The sequence below is a fragment of the Trichosurus vulpecula genome, chromosome 5 (genome assembly GCF_011100635.1).
Source record: "Trichosurus vulpecula isolate mTriVul1 chromosome 5, mTriVul1.pri, whole genome shotgun sequence".
Classification (NCBI taxonomy): domain Eukaryota; kingdom Metazoa; phylum Chordata; class Mammalia; order Diprotodontia; family Phalangeridae; genus Trichosurus; species Trichosurus vulpecula.
In genome coordinates, this window is record NC_050577.1 from 54,389,803 (window position 1) to 54,404,979 (window position 15,177).

Below are 15,177 nucleotides of genomic sequence, written 5' to 3' on the forward strand. Positions count from 1 at the left end.
CTTCATATTCAATTCACCCTGTGCCTTCTGTCTGTATATATCTATATATATATATATATATATATATATATCTATATATCTATATATATATATATATATATATATATATATATATATGTATGTATATTCCCTTCAGATACCCTAATACTGATGTCTCATGAATTACACACATCATCTTTCCATCTAGGAATGTAAACAAAACAGTTCAACTTTACTAAGTCCCTTATGATTTCTCTTTCTTGTTTACCTTTTCATGCTTCTCTTGATTTTTGTGTTTGAAAGTCAAATTTTCTATTCAGCTCTGGTCTTTTCACTGAGAAAGCTTGAAAGTCCTCCATTTTATTGAAAGTCCATATTTTGCCTTGGAACATGATACTCCGTTTTGCTGGGTAGGTGATTCTTGGTTTTAATCCTAGCTCCATTGACCTCCGGAATATCGTATTCCAAGCCCTTCGATCCCTTAATGTAGAAGCTGCTAGATCTTTTGTTATCCCAATTGTGTTTCCACAATACTCAAATTGTTTCTTTCTGGCTGCTTGAAGTATTTTCTCCTTGATCTGGGAGCTCTGGAATTTGGTGATAATATTCCTAGGAATTTTCTTTTTGGGACCTTTCTCAGGAGGCGATCGGTGGATTCTTTCAATTTCTATTTAACCTCTGGCTCTAGAATATCAGAACAATTCTTGATAATTTCTTGAAAGATGATTTAGCTCTAGAGAAGACCTTAGAGGCCATCTAGTCCAACCCACTCATTTTACAGATGAGGAAACTGAGGCCCAGAGAAGTTAAAAATGACTTACCCATAAGTCACACAGAACCTGGGCTCACATTCCAGCTCTACCGCTATTTTACATAACTGTGTGATATTTGATAAGTCAGTAAACATTTCTGGATCTCAGTTTCCTATACATAAAGTAATGATTTCTGACTAAAGGACCTCTGAGGTTCCTTTCAGCACTGAATCTGTGATCCCACATTCATGTAAAAGTGAAACCACCTCTGAAGGAGGCACCAGGAGACCTGGGTCCTACTCATAGCTGTCCCACTAACTAATCATAGTCACTCTCTGAGCCTCTTTTTCCCCATCTGTAAATTGAGGATGTTGGATGAGATGAAATCTAAGGATCCTTTTGCTTCTAGCATTCTGTAATTCTAGACATTTCTTACCTACTCAGGTTCTCTTTAATCCCCCATCTATCTCCAAAGGTTAGATTACTTACAGAAAATGAATTCCTATGATGAGATGATAGAACTTTGAGGGTCTGCTGCTTTCTCAGTCCCTTCTCTTTCACTTTCATTTCTCACCTCCTCCTCAGAATAGAGTGACAGCTATCATTATTATTTGTAAAAAAAAAAAGAGGAATTGGAGGTCGATAATTTCTTAGCTTCCTTCCATTTGTCGAGTACTATGATTCTAGAGTGATGTCTATTTTTCTTAATGCTGACTGTAGTGTCTTATAACCACCACCCCTGTACACCACAATTCCAGCATTTGGTCTGGCAGAACCTAAAATAAACCACAATGACAAGCAAACCTGCAAATCAACAAAGCCCCTCTCAGTACCAGTAAATTCTTCTTACACAAATAAGCCTGGGACCATTGACTTTTGGAGCTATGAATGTTCTTTTTTTAATTTTTTTTGAGGGAGGAAGGCAGGGAAATTTGAGGTTAAGTGATTTGCCCAAGGTCACACAGCTAGTAAGTATGTTAAGTGTCTGGATTTGAACTCAGGCCTTCCTGACTCCAGGGCCGGTGCTCTACTCACTGCACCACCTAGCTGCCCAAGAGCTAGAAATGTTCTAACAAGTCATTGTATTCAGCCTCCTTGTTTTAATTTTTGAGGAAATTGAGTCCTGAGACTTGATGTGATATGTCCCAGGTCACAGAGATAGTTTCAGAATGGAAACTAGAATCCAGGTCCTATCCAGGACAATCCAGAATCCAGGACTGATTCCCAAGTCCTAGACACCCTATCATGTAGCTTCACCCTAAAAATCTCTTAGATCCCTCCTTTTCATTCTATATATTGTACAAGTGTGTTTGGAGTAAAACAATAAAATCTAGTGCATTTAAAGGTAATAGGACAGGCAGACCAAGGAGTTGGTGACATCCTTTATATAGTTATAGGTAGCCATAATGGATCAGATTAGTGTCCAGGAACTGATGAAAACAACAATGATAGCATTTGGTTATTATTACAATTATCATCTGACCCATCCCTTCCCCTTACACCTCCCCCCCCCCCCGACTCCTGACTTTTCTGTTATAGAGAGCAATACCATCCTCCCAATCCCCCAGGCTCACAGCCTACAACTCTTCCTTGTCTCCTCACTATCTCTCAATACCACAGTTAATCTTTTGCCAAGACCTCACAATTTCACCTTTGCAGCATCTCTCAAATACTCCTTCTCTTCTCTAATACTGCTACCACTCTTGTGCAAATCCTCATCACTTCTCACCTGGACTATTTCAGTTTTTCAGTTGCCTGGTAGGTCTGGTAGGAGCTGTAGTAGTAGTGGTAGTAGTAGTAGTAGTAGTAGTAGTAGTAGTGGTGGTGGTGGTGGTGGTGGCAGTGGTGGTGGTGGTGGTGATGGTGGTGGTAGTGGTAGTGGTAGTAGTAGTAGTAGTAGTAGTAGTAGTAGTAGTAGTAGTGGTAGTAGTAGCTGGTGGGCCTGCCTACCTTCAATCTCTTCCCCACTTTGATCCACCTTCCATGTCACCCCTATTCAGTTAGCTCCAGCAGCTCCCTATCACCTTCATAATCAAATAAAAAATCTTGTTTGATATTCAAAGCCCTCCATAACTTAGCCCCACTGCACTTTTCCAGTCTTCTTACATCTTTACTCCTTGACATTGGATGCTCTGCCATCCAGTGATGCTGGTCCCCTTTCTGTTCCTTGAACAAGTCATTCATTCTCTTGGCTTAGGAACTCTTTGGCTGTCGCCCATGCCTGGACTCCTCTCTCTCCTCATCTCTAACTTCTGACTTTCTTTAAGTCCCAACTAAAACTCCATCTTCTTCAGGAAGCCATTTTCAAATGCTCTTAATTCTAGTGCTTTCCTTCTTTTAGCTATTTTCTATTTTTCCTGTATGTAGACTATTGATACATATTTGCTTATTGTCTCTCCCATTAGATTGTGAGTTCACTGAGGGCAGGAACTATGTTTCGCCTTTCTTTGTATGCCTAGCCCTTAGCACAGTGCCTTGGCACATATTAGGTACTTAATAAATGTTTATTGACTGAGAAACTGGCATTTATATAGTGCTTTAAGGTTTGCAAAGTACTTTATTAATATTATCACAACTGTGGGAATAGGTGCCATGTGTAAACTGAGGCAGAAAGAGGTTAATTGCCTAGGGTTACATAGCTAGTAAGTTTCTAAGGTTGGATTTGAATTCAGGTCTTCCTGACTTTGGTTTTCAAGCTGTATCTTCCATACCACCTGAACAGAATTGTAAGAATTTTAGAATCATTCCCCATAATAATAACTACGAAGGGCAAGGGGAAATGACATTGGCTAAAGGGCAGGAATGCTTCAGGAAATGCCAATGGTCATTGTATTAGAATATTTTGGAGAAAAATTAAAGATGGGCTCTGAGGATGCCATCCAACCAATTAGAATGAGAAACTCCTTAGGAAATATATGCAATATGCTAGTTGAGCAAAGCACCAACTAGAAGTAATAGAGTGAAGGTAAAAAATGAGGTTTTATTGGAAAAAACAATGATAAAGAAAAAGTAATGGTTCTAGGGTCTGAGGAATTGGATTGGGAACTCACCTATGACAATTGCTACTTAGGTGATCATTAGGTAAGTCACTTAACTTCTCTAGACCTCAGTTTCTTCATCTGTAAAATGAAGGCATCACGCATGGAATAGTAGAAAGAGCCCTAGCTCTGTAATCTGAGGGGCTGAGTTCAAATTTCCACCTATGACAATCACAATTTGTATGATCATTGGGTAAATCATTTAATCCCCCAAAGCAGGATATCTCAAATTTTTGGCAGCCTTTTACACTCTTAAAAATTATTGAGGATGCCAAACAGCTTTTGTTTATGAGGGCTTTATTATATAAATATTTATCTTACTAGAAAGTGAAATCTATAACTTTAAAATATTTAAAATAATAACAAACATGTTAAGATGAATAACATTTTATACATATGGGTCCTTTTCCCGCTTGTGTGATTTCTTTGGGATACAACCCTAGAAGTGGTATTGCTGGGTCAAAGGGTATGAACATTCCTGTGGCCCTTTGGGTGTAGTTCCAAATTACTCTCCAAAATGGCTGGATCATCTCACAACTCCACCAGCAATGTAACAATGTTCCAATTTTCCCACATCCTCTCCAGCATTTATCATTTTCCTGTTTTGTTATTTTAGCCAATCTGACAGGAGAGATGTGGTATCTAAGAGCTGTTTTGATTTGCACTTCTCTAATCAGTAGTGATTTAGAGCATTTTTTCATATGCCTATAGATATCTTTAATTTCTTCCTCTGAAAACTGCCTGTTCATATCCTTTGACCATTTCTCAATTGGGGAATGGCTTGTATTCCTATATATTTGGCTCAGTTCCCTGTATATTTTAGAAATGAGGCCTTTATCAGAGATACTAGTTGTAAAGATTTTCTCCCAATTTTCTGCTTCCCTCCTAATTTTTGTTGCATTGGCTTTTTTTGTACAAAAACCTTTCAATTTAACATAATCAAAATTATCCATTTTGCATTTTGTAATGCTTTCTATCTCTTGTTGGGTCATGAATTCTTTTCTTTTCCATAAATCTGATAAGTAAACTATTCCTTGCTCTCCCAAATTACTTATAGTATCAGCCTTTACTCCTAAGTCGTGAACCCATTTTGACTTTATTTTGGTGTATGGTATAAGATATTGGTTTATGCCCAGTTTCTGCCCTACCATTTTCCAATAGTGGCTCTTTTTGTGGTAGCCAAGAATTGGAAATCAAAGGGATGCCCATCAATTGGGGAATGGCTGAACAAGCTGTGGTATATGAAGGTAATGCAATACTATTGTGCCATAAGAAATGGGGATGATACGGACTTCATAACAACTTGGAAAAACCTACACGACATAATGCTGAGTGAGCAGAGCAGAGGCAGGAGAACATTGTACACAACCACACATATATGGATTCCGTGAGGACCAACCCTGACAGACTTCGCTCTTCTCAGCAACACAAGGTGCAAGGACAACTCCAAAGGATTCATGATGGAGAATGCTATCTACACCCAGAGAAAGAACTATGAAGTTTGAATGCAGATTGAGGCACACTTCATGCTCACCTTTTTCTCTTCTCTTTTGTTTTTGTTTTTGGGTTTGTTTTTTTTTGGTTCTGTTTCTTCTTTCTCATGATTCATTCCATTGATCATAATTCTTCTCCGCAACTTGACTAGTGTATAAATTAATTCAATGCGAAGTTATTCGTGGTAGTTATATGAGATTCCATGCCATCTTGGGGAGGGAGGGGAGAAAATCTGGAACTCAAAATTATGTAGAACCGTCTATTGTAAACTAAAATTAAAAATAAATAATAATCATAAAAAAAGAATAACATTTTAAATTAAAAATAATTATATTTTCAAAAAATAATGAAAAGAGTGGAATTGTTTTATATTTTTACACATCTCTTGGCTATCTGGTTTACTAGAAAGCAGTTGCTTTTTATGTTTCTCATATCTGCTTTTGCATTCAATCTGTTTATCCAACTGTAAAGTGGGTAGCTCCCAGTGTTATTGTGAGGATTGTCAACTGGACCGAACTGATCTCTAATCTGTGGATGGCTGGAGCTGAACAGAGCAGGCTAGAGACAGGAGAGTCAGGAATCAAATGGAAGTTTAATTTCAAAGTGAGGGAAATGTTTTACAATCCAGGAGGCAAACTAGACATATATACCAGGGCCCTGCCCCAGTGGAGGGACCCACTTTAGTGGGGCTAAACCTTGATTTATGTACGTGTGGCTAGACAAAGAATCAAACAGTATAGTGTAGCAGCAGTAGTGAGGCAGGGTAGTGTAGTGAGAAAAAGTCCGTTCATAGCAGGCCTTCATGTCCCAGCCTCTTGTGCTTGTCTGAGATCAGGGAGAATTTAGAAATACAATAATAACGTAAATAGTCTCATGTATTTAGAACATGAAATAAAACTTCAGATAACATCAATTGCATTTCCAAGTTATCCCATGTAAACATCATTGATCTTATTACATAATACTTTGGCATTTAAAACCTCTTTTGCCTTCTCAGATCTAAAATAATTACATTCAGTTAAAGAAATAATGCAGTGCTTAGCCTATGCCAGTCGCTGTGTTAAGCATTTACAGTCATTATATTATTTTGATCTCACAACAGCCCTGGGAGGTGGGTATCATTATCATTTTTTTTCACATATCAGGAAACTGGGGCAAACAGAGATAAGATAACTTGCCTAAGATTACACAGGTAATAAATTTCTGCAACTAGAACATAATTCAAGTTTCACTACATTTTTCCAGCATGTTTTTTTTCAATACCAGTATTTGGAAATCTGATCAGGGATGAGAGGGATTAACAGGGAGAGGGAAAGGGTCTCTTTCCTGGGGGAGTTACAAGAGATCTTTGGTTTAAACAGTCTTTTCTCTTTTCATGGTCAGAAATGTCAAGGAAGGGTTAACAAGAAGTTTCTATAAGGTACAAATTGTTTACCTATTTTTTCTTTCTTCACTCCAAGATTACTTCCACACTAGATGCTTTCCTTCATTGCCCTAGAACAATGAAGCTATTAATCTTGCCATTTACTTTTAAAACTTTTTTATAAAATCTAATCCTTATTTTTCCTTAAAACAAATTCTACAGAGTGGTACCCCAAAACTTACTAAGCTATTTCAGAAGAGAGTGAGTTCCTGGAATTGCCCCAAGGTCCCAGTAGTTTTCCCTTGCAATCTTAAAATGATTAATCTTTAAACTCCTTAATCTTTTAAGACGGTTTTTAGTAGTTCCACAAACTTTGATTATCTGACTTTATTTCTATAATTCCAAAATATCCAAAACTGAAATCACAGGAAAAAAATTGTCTTGCAGATTTTTTCTTTTTCTCTTTTCTTATAACCTAATCTCCCTTGGAAAGCCTAATGTGGGAATTAGTCCTGTTTACTAGGACAATTGCTTCAACTATGAAAGTTTATTAATCTTTCACAGTGTTCTAAACTCTCTGGCTACAGCCCTTAGAAGTTTTCTGGCAGGCTGCATTTTAAATCTTTCTAGGTAACATAATCTAGCTCACAACACAAACACAACACAGACATTTTACATTTTACAAAGACACAAACACAGACAAAATGACAAGACAGATACAAACAGACACAGATAGTACAATTATAGTCCGTACAGAGGCACATGGTTACTGAGGCATGCAGTTTCAAATTTATAGAGGCATGCAGTTTAAAAAATAACAGAAGCACATACAGGGCCACGAGACATGCAATTACAATTTTACAGAGGTGTACAGTAAAAACAAACAAATAAAAAACAGCAGAGGCACTCAGAGAGACCAATTAACAAAGGCATGCAGTTTAGGAAAGGATATCCCTACTAGAGTGATCTAAGACAAACCAGGTCACTGGAGGGGCCCTGGAGTTTTCCTCACAAAGAATGGTGAGCTTGACCAAGGCAGGAGCAGGATTATGGCTGCTCTCTGACTCTTGTGAAGTTCCAGGTTCACTTGTTCTATACACTATTGGAAAGGGACCTTTGAACAGTTGTTGAGTTATTCAGCTAGTCAACTTGGTTGTATGGAGTTGAGCCTTGGGGGGAAACGGTGTCTAGTTGCAATGACAACATTAATTATGGGAGTTTTTCAAATGAAAAAGAATAACATAAAGAGGAAGGGCTGGAGGGGATAACCTAATCTTACTTAGCATCTGACTTTCTAAATATAAAAAGCAACATCACCACGTGTACCCTTGACTTGACCTACAGCACCTCTGTCAGTCTCTCAGCACCTTGGAAGCTTCACGAGTCTCTGTGTGTCCTTAACTAAATAAGGAATATTGCAGGAGAAGACACTGGATAGGTTCTAGATCAGAGGTGGGGAACCTGTGGCCTCAAGGCCACATGTGGACCTCTAGGTCCTCAAGTGTGACTGTTTGACTGAATCCAAACTTCACAGAACAAATCCCCTTAACAAAAGTTTGTATTCAGTCAAAGGGCCGCACTTGAGGACCTAGAGGGCCACATATGGCCTTGAAGGCACAGGTTCCCCACTCCTGTTCTAGATCCTCATCACTTCTCAAAAGATTTCAAATTAATTTTGGGCTTTGCAAATGGGATAAGGTATCATTTATAACAGTTTATTTCATTCATTTTTGTGTGTATGTGTACGTGGTGGTGGGGAAAATGTAAGATTGTTTGTGTAAAGCAGTGCATATTAGCAACTATGCTGCAATTTATAGTCTTAAATAGTTCTGATGAATCAGTGGAAGTTTTAGTGACTTGCCCAGGATGGCACAGCCGATGTATGATTAAGAGGCCACACTTGAAAGCAGATCTTCCTGACTGGGGCTACCTCTCTATCCACAATGTCTCCCCAGTGCTCTATTTTTTTAATTAGAGTTTGCTGTGAAGTTGATAATTAAGAAACTAGAATCAAGTCATTCTGAATGGGATATTCACCACAAAGAGTCTCAAACTCTCCCCTTAGGTCTGAAATAGTATGGATTAACTTTTTTTTTTGCCGGGGTAGAGTTGGAGAGGAAATCAGACCTTTGATTTTAATCAGCATAAGGAACTCCTAATATGGAAACTCCCTCTATGTAGGCAAATCAGCAACTTATCTACTGCTTATGGAGAGATGGGGCACTGAGAAGTTGGGTTACTCGAGCAAAATTACATAATGAGGACCTGTCAGAGATGGGATTTGAACTTAGGTCTTTCAGACTTCAAGGCTGGCCCTCTGTTTTCTACAAAAGACTTCTTCCACAATGGCCAGAAAAAATGATGTAAGATCCTTAAAAAATTGTGTTTTAAGTAGCAGTCCATGATGCATTTTACTATGAACTGGAAAATTGAGAGTAGAAGTATATAGATTGGAATAGCCATCACTCAGAATCCTGGCCTCTTTCTGTTCCATTTGAGTATTTTCCAAGGTATTTGGCTACAAGGGAATTTAGACGCTTGATTTGGAAAGTTTTATATTTTCCTTTCTCCATACACATATCTAAGAGTTTTTGGTCATATAGTAACATTAAAAGCCAGTAGATACAATGGGCTATGTCAAAAATGTAGCTTCCAGAATGGGAGGATTTACACAACTGACTTCCTTGGGATATATATGTCTATTAGTGATATCATGGGATGGCAGGCAAGAGAGTAGGAGGGGGAAAAGACTTGTATGAACTGAGGCAGACTGCAGTTAAGCAGAACCAGGAAAACGATGTACACGATGGCTCCAAGAATGTGCATGGAGAACAAACAAAACAAACAAACAAACAAAAGAAACTGAATGTTGTACAGTTAGTGTTCAAGCTTGACCCTGAAGAAGAGAGGAGGAAATAAAGAGTTAGCGACTACGGGTGTGAAATATTTACATGTATTACCAGACTGGATAGTTGGTTATGTTAGTTTAGCTGAAATGCCATCTCCCCCTCCCCCCATTACAGGTATGGCTCTCTGGGAGAGGGCAAACGGATATAATTAGAAATGAAGGTGATGTCAAAACAGAGGATAGCTATTGAAAAAATATTTTTAATGTGGTTTCTAACCTACTTCTTCTTTTTGCAGATGTTGAAGGCTTGGTGAGAGCTTTCAGAACAGAGGCAGAGAGCATTGTTTGCTGTACCAAGTAGGCATTGCCCCAACCGCAAATTCTGCACAGCATGGCAAGCAGCAAATTATTTGAGGAAATGGGGTAGGTCACCATTCTGAGTGAAGATCTCCTTGTACTCAGTACTTTTGCCTGTTCTTTTCTTGAGATGTAACAAAGCATTTCCACCCCAATTACCCCAAGAGCACTGTGTCTTCTAGATGGCAATGACAGATTTAAATGATATTGGTACAACACTCTGTGCCAAGGAGTCAGGTTGAGCAGTTCAGAGTATTATTCAATGACCTAAAATGTGTTTGCTTTATGCAAAGTATTATCACTTGAATTGATTTTGAAAGTAAATTGTTAAACAGTTTCAAAGATGATGAAAGCACTCAACAAAGTAACCAGAGTAAGGGTAAGACTCAATATATTTAATCCAATCCTCTCCAGTCCGACAAGCATTTATTAAGCTTCTACCACGTGTAAGGTGGAGCAGCTAGGTGGCACAGTGGATAGAGTACTCATCCTCATGAATTTAAATGTGTCCTCAGACACTTACTAGCTGTGTGACCCTGGGCAAGTCACTTCACCCTGTTTACCTCGGTTTCCTCATCTGTAAAATGAGCTGGAGAAGGAAATGGCAAGCCATTCCAGTATCCTTACCAAGAAAAACCCTAATGGGGTCTCAAAGAGTCAGACATGACTAAAATGACTCAACAATAATGTGTAAAGTACTGTGCTAACCCTGAGTATACAAAGACAAAACCAAACCATATTCTGCTCTAAAAGAATTTATATTCTGTTGGCGAAAATACATGTCTAGAGATAGGTATAGTCAGTCAACAATCATTTATGAAGCACCTACTATGTACTAGGCCCTTTGCCAAGCCCAGGGGGATACAAAGAAAGATAAAAGTTAGTCTCTGCTCTCAGGGAGCTTATAGTCTAATGGGGCTGACAACATGTAAACAAATAAGATACACACAGATATGTGCAAATAAGATAGATGTAGGAGAAGCTGGAAATTATCAACAGAAGGAAGGCATTAGTATTAAGAAGGATCAGAAAAGGCTTCTTGCAGAAAGTGGGATTTTACCTAAGACTTGATGGAAGCCAGGAAAGTTGGGAGGTCAAGATGGGAAGGGAGATCCTTCCAGGCCTGGGGAAGAGCAAGTGAAAATGCCCAGAGTCAGGAGGTAGAGTTCCATTGTGCAAGACCCAGCAAAGAAGTCAGTATCATTGGGTCACAGAGTATGTGATGTGTGTGGGGGGTGGAGGGACTGAGATTAGGGAATGGAGGAGGGCCCACTAGTCCTCAATTTCGTTTTTATCTAGATCTTACCAAAATTATTGATTTTTTAGGAAAAGGCATATAACTGGGGGAACCAGGAAAGGGTCCATGTAGAAGGTGATGCTTGAGGAGGAAATTAAGTGTTCTAAGAAATAGAGATGAGGCAAGAGTACAGTCCAAGAATGCAAATGCACTGGGCTGGGAAATGGAGTTCTGGGTATGAGAAACAGTGATGGAAGTTTGACTGAACCTTAGAGTATGTGAAAGGGAGTCATATAGAAGTCCTGGAAAGGTAGGTTAAGGCAGGTTGTAAAGGTCTTTAAATGCCAAGGAGAGGAGTTTATATTTGATTCTAGCTGGTTAGCCAAAATGTTTGTTGAACAAATTGACATTATCTAGTAGAACATAAGCTCCTGGAGGGCAAGGGTTGCTTTTTTTCTTCATATGCCCAGCACCTAGCATAGTACCTGGTATATAGCAGGCACTTAATAAATGTTTGTTGCGCAGAATCAAATTGAGTCAATCAGTCTACTGGTTTGTGATAGGCATTTTCTATGTGCCAGACACTGTGTTAGGCTCTAGGGATACAAATGAGATGAATGAAGCAATCTCTACAGAATTGAATTGCACTGATACCCGATGTGTCCTAACATAAATACTACTATGATGGGCCAGTCCCAGGAGCCAACAGTTCCGGTTCTCTTTAAATCATTGGTGGGAAGACCTAAAATGCCGTTAACAGATAAAAGTAGAATTTCCTGGTTTAAAGAGAAAACAACAAGATGTTGTTTTACCCTTTCCTAGGAATATTATTCCATGGTCTAAAGGCCACAATTCAGAAAACTCAAACATTTAGTTCAGTAATTTGTGTTAAACTTTGATATAGATCCAATTGGAAATGGGCAAAACCCATCTTAGTTCATTCAGCACTGAGAGACAATGGCAAGAAAATAGTCAATATTAATAACTACTATAAATGATAATAATAATGACTGACATGTTTGTGTCTCATTTTAGCCATACCACAACCATGAGGTGGGGGCTGCAAGTACTATCCCCATGTTAGAGATGAAGAAGCTGGGGCTCATGGAGGTGAAGGGATTTGGCCATCATCACACAACTAACCAGTAGATATTCTAGGCAAGGGTGAACCTGGCTCTCTTCTGACTTCCAATCTAGTATTCTTCACTGCTTTTTAAATTTGGAAATGTCAGCTAGCGTCTACTAGTGATTTCAGTGGGAAAAAAAAGACTTAAAAATGTACATGTGCTCTGATTCATTTATCGCTCTCAAATTCATTTTGGGGTGGGGGAGATGTGGTAAGGATGCCCTCTGCTTTAAAAAGAAAGTTTGAAAGCGTGACGATGACTCTGGTTTTTGACTAGTATTAACTAATAAGCAATATACAATTATTAAGTGCCTACAGCTGAAGAATAACAGCTGTTGTTTAGACAGCACTCCCTGTGTGCCAGGCACTGTGCTAAGCAGTTTACAAAGATCTCATTTGATCCTTACAACAACCCTGGAGGCAGTTGCTATTATCATCCACATTTTACAGATGAGGAAACTGAGGGAGACAATGGTTCAATGACTCATCCAGGGTCATACATCTTATAAGCATCTGAGGCCTGATTTAAGCTCTGGTCTTCTTGACTCCAAGCCCAGCATGCTGAGTACTATGGCGCCATGTAGCAGCCACTTGCTGGAGGTACAGAGACAAAAACTGAACTAATCTTTGCCTTTTCAGAGTTTGCAGTCTAAGTAAGTACAGAATAAATGCAGAGTCATTTGGAAGGAGGTCCTAGCTGCTGCGGGAATCAGAAACAGCCTCTTGTAAGAGGTGTCCTCTGCACTGAGCTTTAGAGGGAAGCAGGGAGTCTAAGAAGGTGGGCAGAGGGACAGTATTCCAGGCATTTGGGATGAGAGCCCACGTAAAACAGGAGGCTGAAGTGGCTTCTGTGGGCGACAGCACCTGGGTCAGGATGCAAGGGCATACTTTGTACTTTATCAACCCTTCTATTGGGAAATCAGATCAATATGAGGTGATGTGTTCAACAGACAAGTGAATATCTTAGTTTCTTTGATAATTAATGTATTTTAATGATCTCCTGTAGGACAGACAATGTCTTGAACTGCTTATACCCACACCCTGGAGCAGCTTTTAAGCTGATTTGTTTCCCCTGGGCAGGAAGTGGATCGACCCATTTTGCAAAATGGGGTAAAAGTTTTCATCATTCAATAGAAGGTTAGTAATTTATCGTGGTATCATCTGCAGTTTACAAAACGGGGATCACCTGCAGGATACTGAAGTGAAAGGTGGTAAATTTAGCAATGTCAGTTGTTAAGTCAATAAACATTCATCAGGTGCTTAGCACATGGTTACCTTACCTCCTCAAAGTAGAAGCACCTTTTTCCAGGAAGAACTGACCTATGGGAGCAGGAGGCTTCAGGGCTGGAAGGTTCTTCCAAGGTGAGGAGGTAGCTGAGGTATTATCATGAAAACTGGCAAAGTCAGCCAGTGGAGCCTGAAGACGAATGAAGAATGGCTAGCCTGGGCACTTCCTCAAAATGAAGGTCAAATAGTCACCTTTCCATTTTAACAAGATGACATAGAGTACAGGATTTCTTTCCTTCCTTGTGATGAAGCTTCTTATTTCTGTCAGGTCACTTTTAGTTCGATTCACTATATCTATATAAGTCTATATATAGATATAAATAGATATTCACAAATACATATATGTAGTATATACATAGATATATACTTATATATAGATATATACATATACCTATGTATATACAGTATACACTGTAGTACAGCCCTACAACGTGACCCTCTCAGTAAACCAGCTTGTAGAAAACACAGATGAAACCTGATGCATTGATAATGAAGCCCTCTATGACAGCTGCTTCAGAACCCTGAAACTGGCCTCCCACATATGGTGATCTGAACCACTTAGTGTCAGCACAAGTGTAGTCACCACCTGCTTATGCTTCCCAGGGCAGCTCAACGCTGACTTGCATAAGCTGGCAGGGAACAACCCTGCCTGCACTTCTTTATGCCTGGCTTTGCTCCACTGACTAGCTGTGGTAGCCTGCAGAACCATACTTTAAGTGTGCCAGAGCTCACCCGGCAGATGTTTGATGCAAAGAAAGTAATGGCTGCTTGTGACCCACGGCATGGGTTCTATCTTACTGGGGTAGCCGTGTTCAGCAGCCGTATGTCCATGGAAGAAATGGAGGAATAAATGCTCAGTGTTCAAAATGAGAACAGCAGTGACTTTGTTGAATGGATTCCCAACAGTTTGAAAATGGCTGTTTGTGACATCCCACCCCGGGACCTGAAAATGTCTGCCACCTCCACTGGCAACAGTGCTGCCATCCAAGAGCTCTTTAAGTGCATTTCTGAGCAGTTTACGGCCATCCTTCCCAGAAAGGCTTTCTTATACTGGTATACTGGCGAGGGCATGGATGAAATGGAATTCACCGAAGCAGCAGTATCAGGGGAGGAGAGAGAATTTGAGGAGGAGGCTGAGGAGGAGGTTGTGTAAAGCTGTGTATCACTTGCTCTATCAATTATGTTGAAATCTGTATGAGTATTTCTTCACTCACAAACTTGTTTTTCTGATGTTTGTGTCTCGCTGCATTCTACACTTGCTGTTTTCCTGTTCTTTGACGTCAAATGCTATGCAGATAGCAACATTAAAGCATTTTTCGTAGTGCGGAAAAAGAAAAAAGCCCCTTCCCCTCTCTGAGCCTCAGATTCCCTATCTGCAAAAGAATTAAGTTGGATTAGATTATCTCTAAGATCCCTTTTAACTCTAAATATTCTGGGGTGTTAGAAAAGTGCACAAAAAAGTAATTTATGGATGTTCAAGAGGAAAAAGGTTATTACTAAAGCAAGAGGGGAGTGAGAGTTTGAGAAAGCTTCAGAGAAGAGATTGCCTTTGCAGCAGGTAAAAGGCAGGATTTGTGAAGATAGAACCAATGTGGTTTGGTAACCAGTGAGATAGGAAGGCCATGGGAGGGGAAAGGGGCAGAGATAACCCTAAGGCTTCGGTTTAGGAGTCTGAATGAACTTTGATGCTACTAGC

At 39.5% G+C, this 15,177-nt stretch overlaps 1 protein-coding gene and 1 pseudogene across 1 annotated transcript in view; both read left to right on the forward strand.

Annotated features, from left to right (window-relative positions):
* The window catches only part of OLAH (oleoyl-ACP hydrolase), a 97,608-nt gene that overhangs the window by 64,012 nt on the left and 18,419 nt on the right, over window positions 1-15,177 (forward strand). The window contains exon 6 of the mRNA XM_036760517.1: window positions 13,201-13,331. Within this exon, the coding sequence (XP_036616412.1) occupies window positions 13,201-13,331 (131 nt within the window). The remainder of the gene's footprint in view (window positions 1-13,200; window positions 13,332-15,177) is intronic.
* On the forward strand, window positions 13,517-14,634 carry LOC118850051 (annotated as a pseudogene).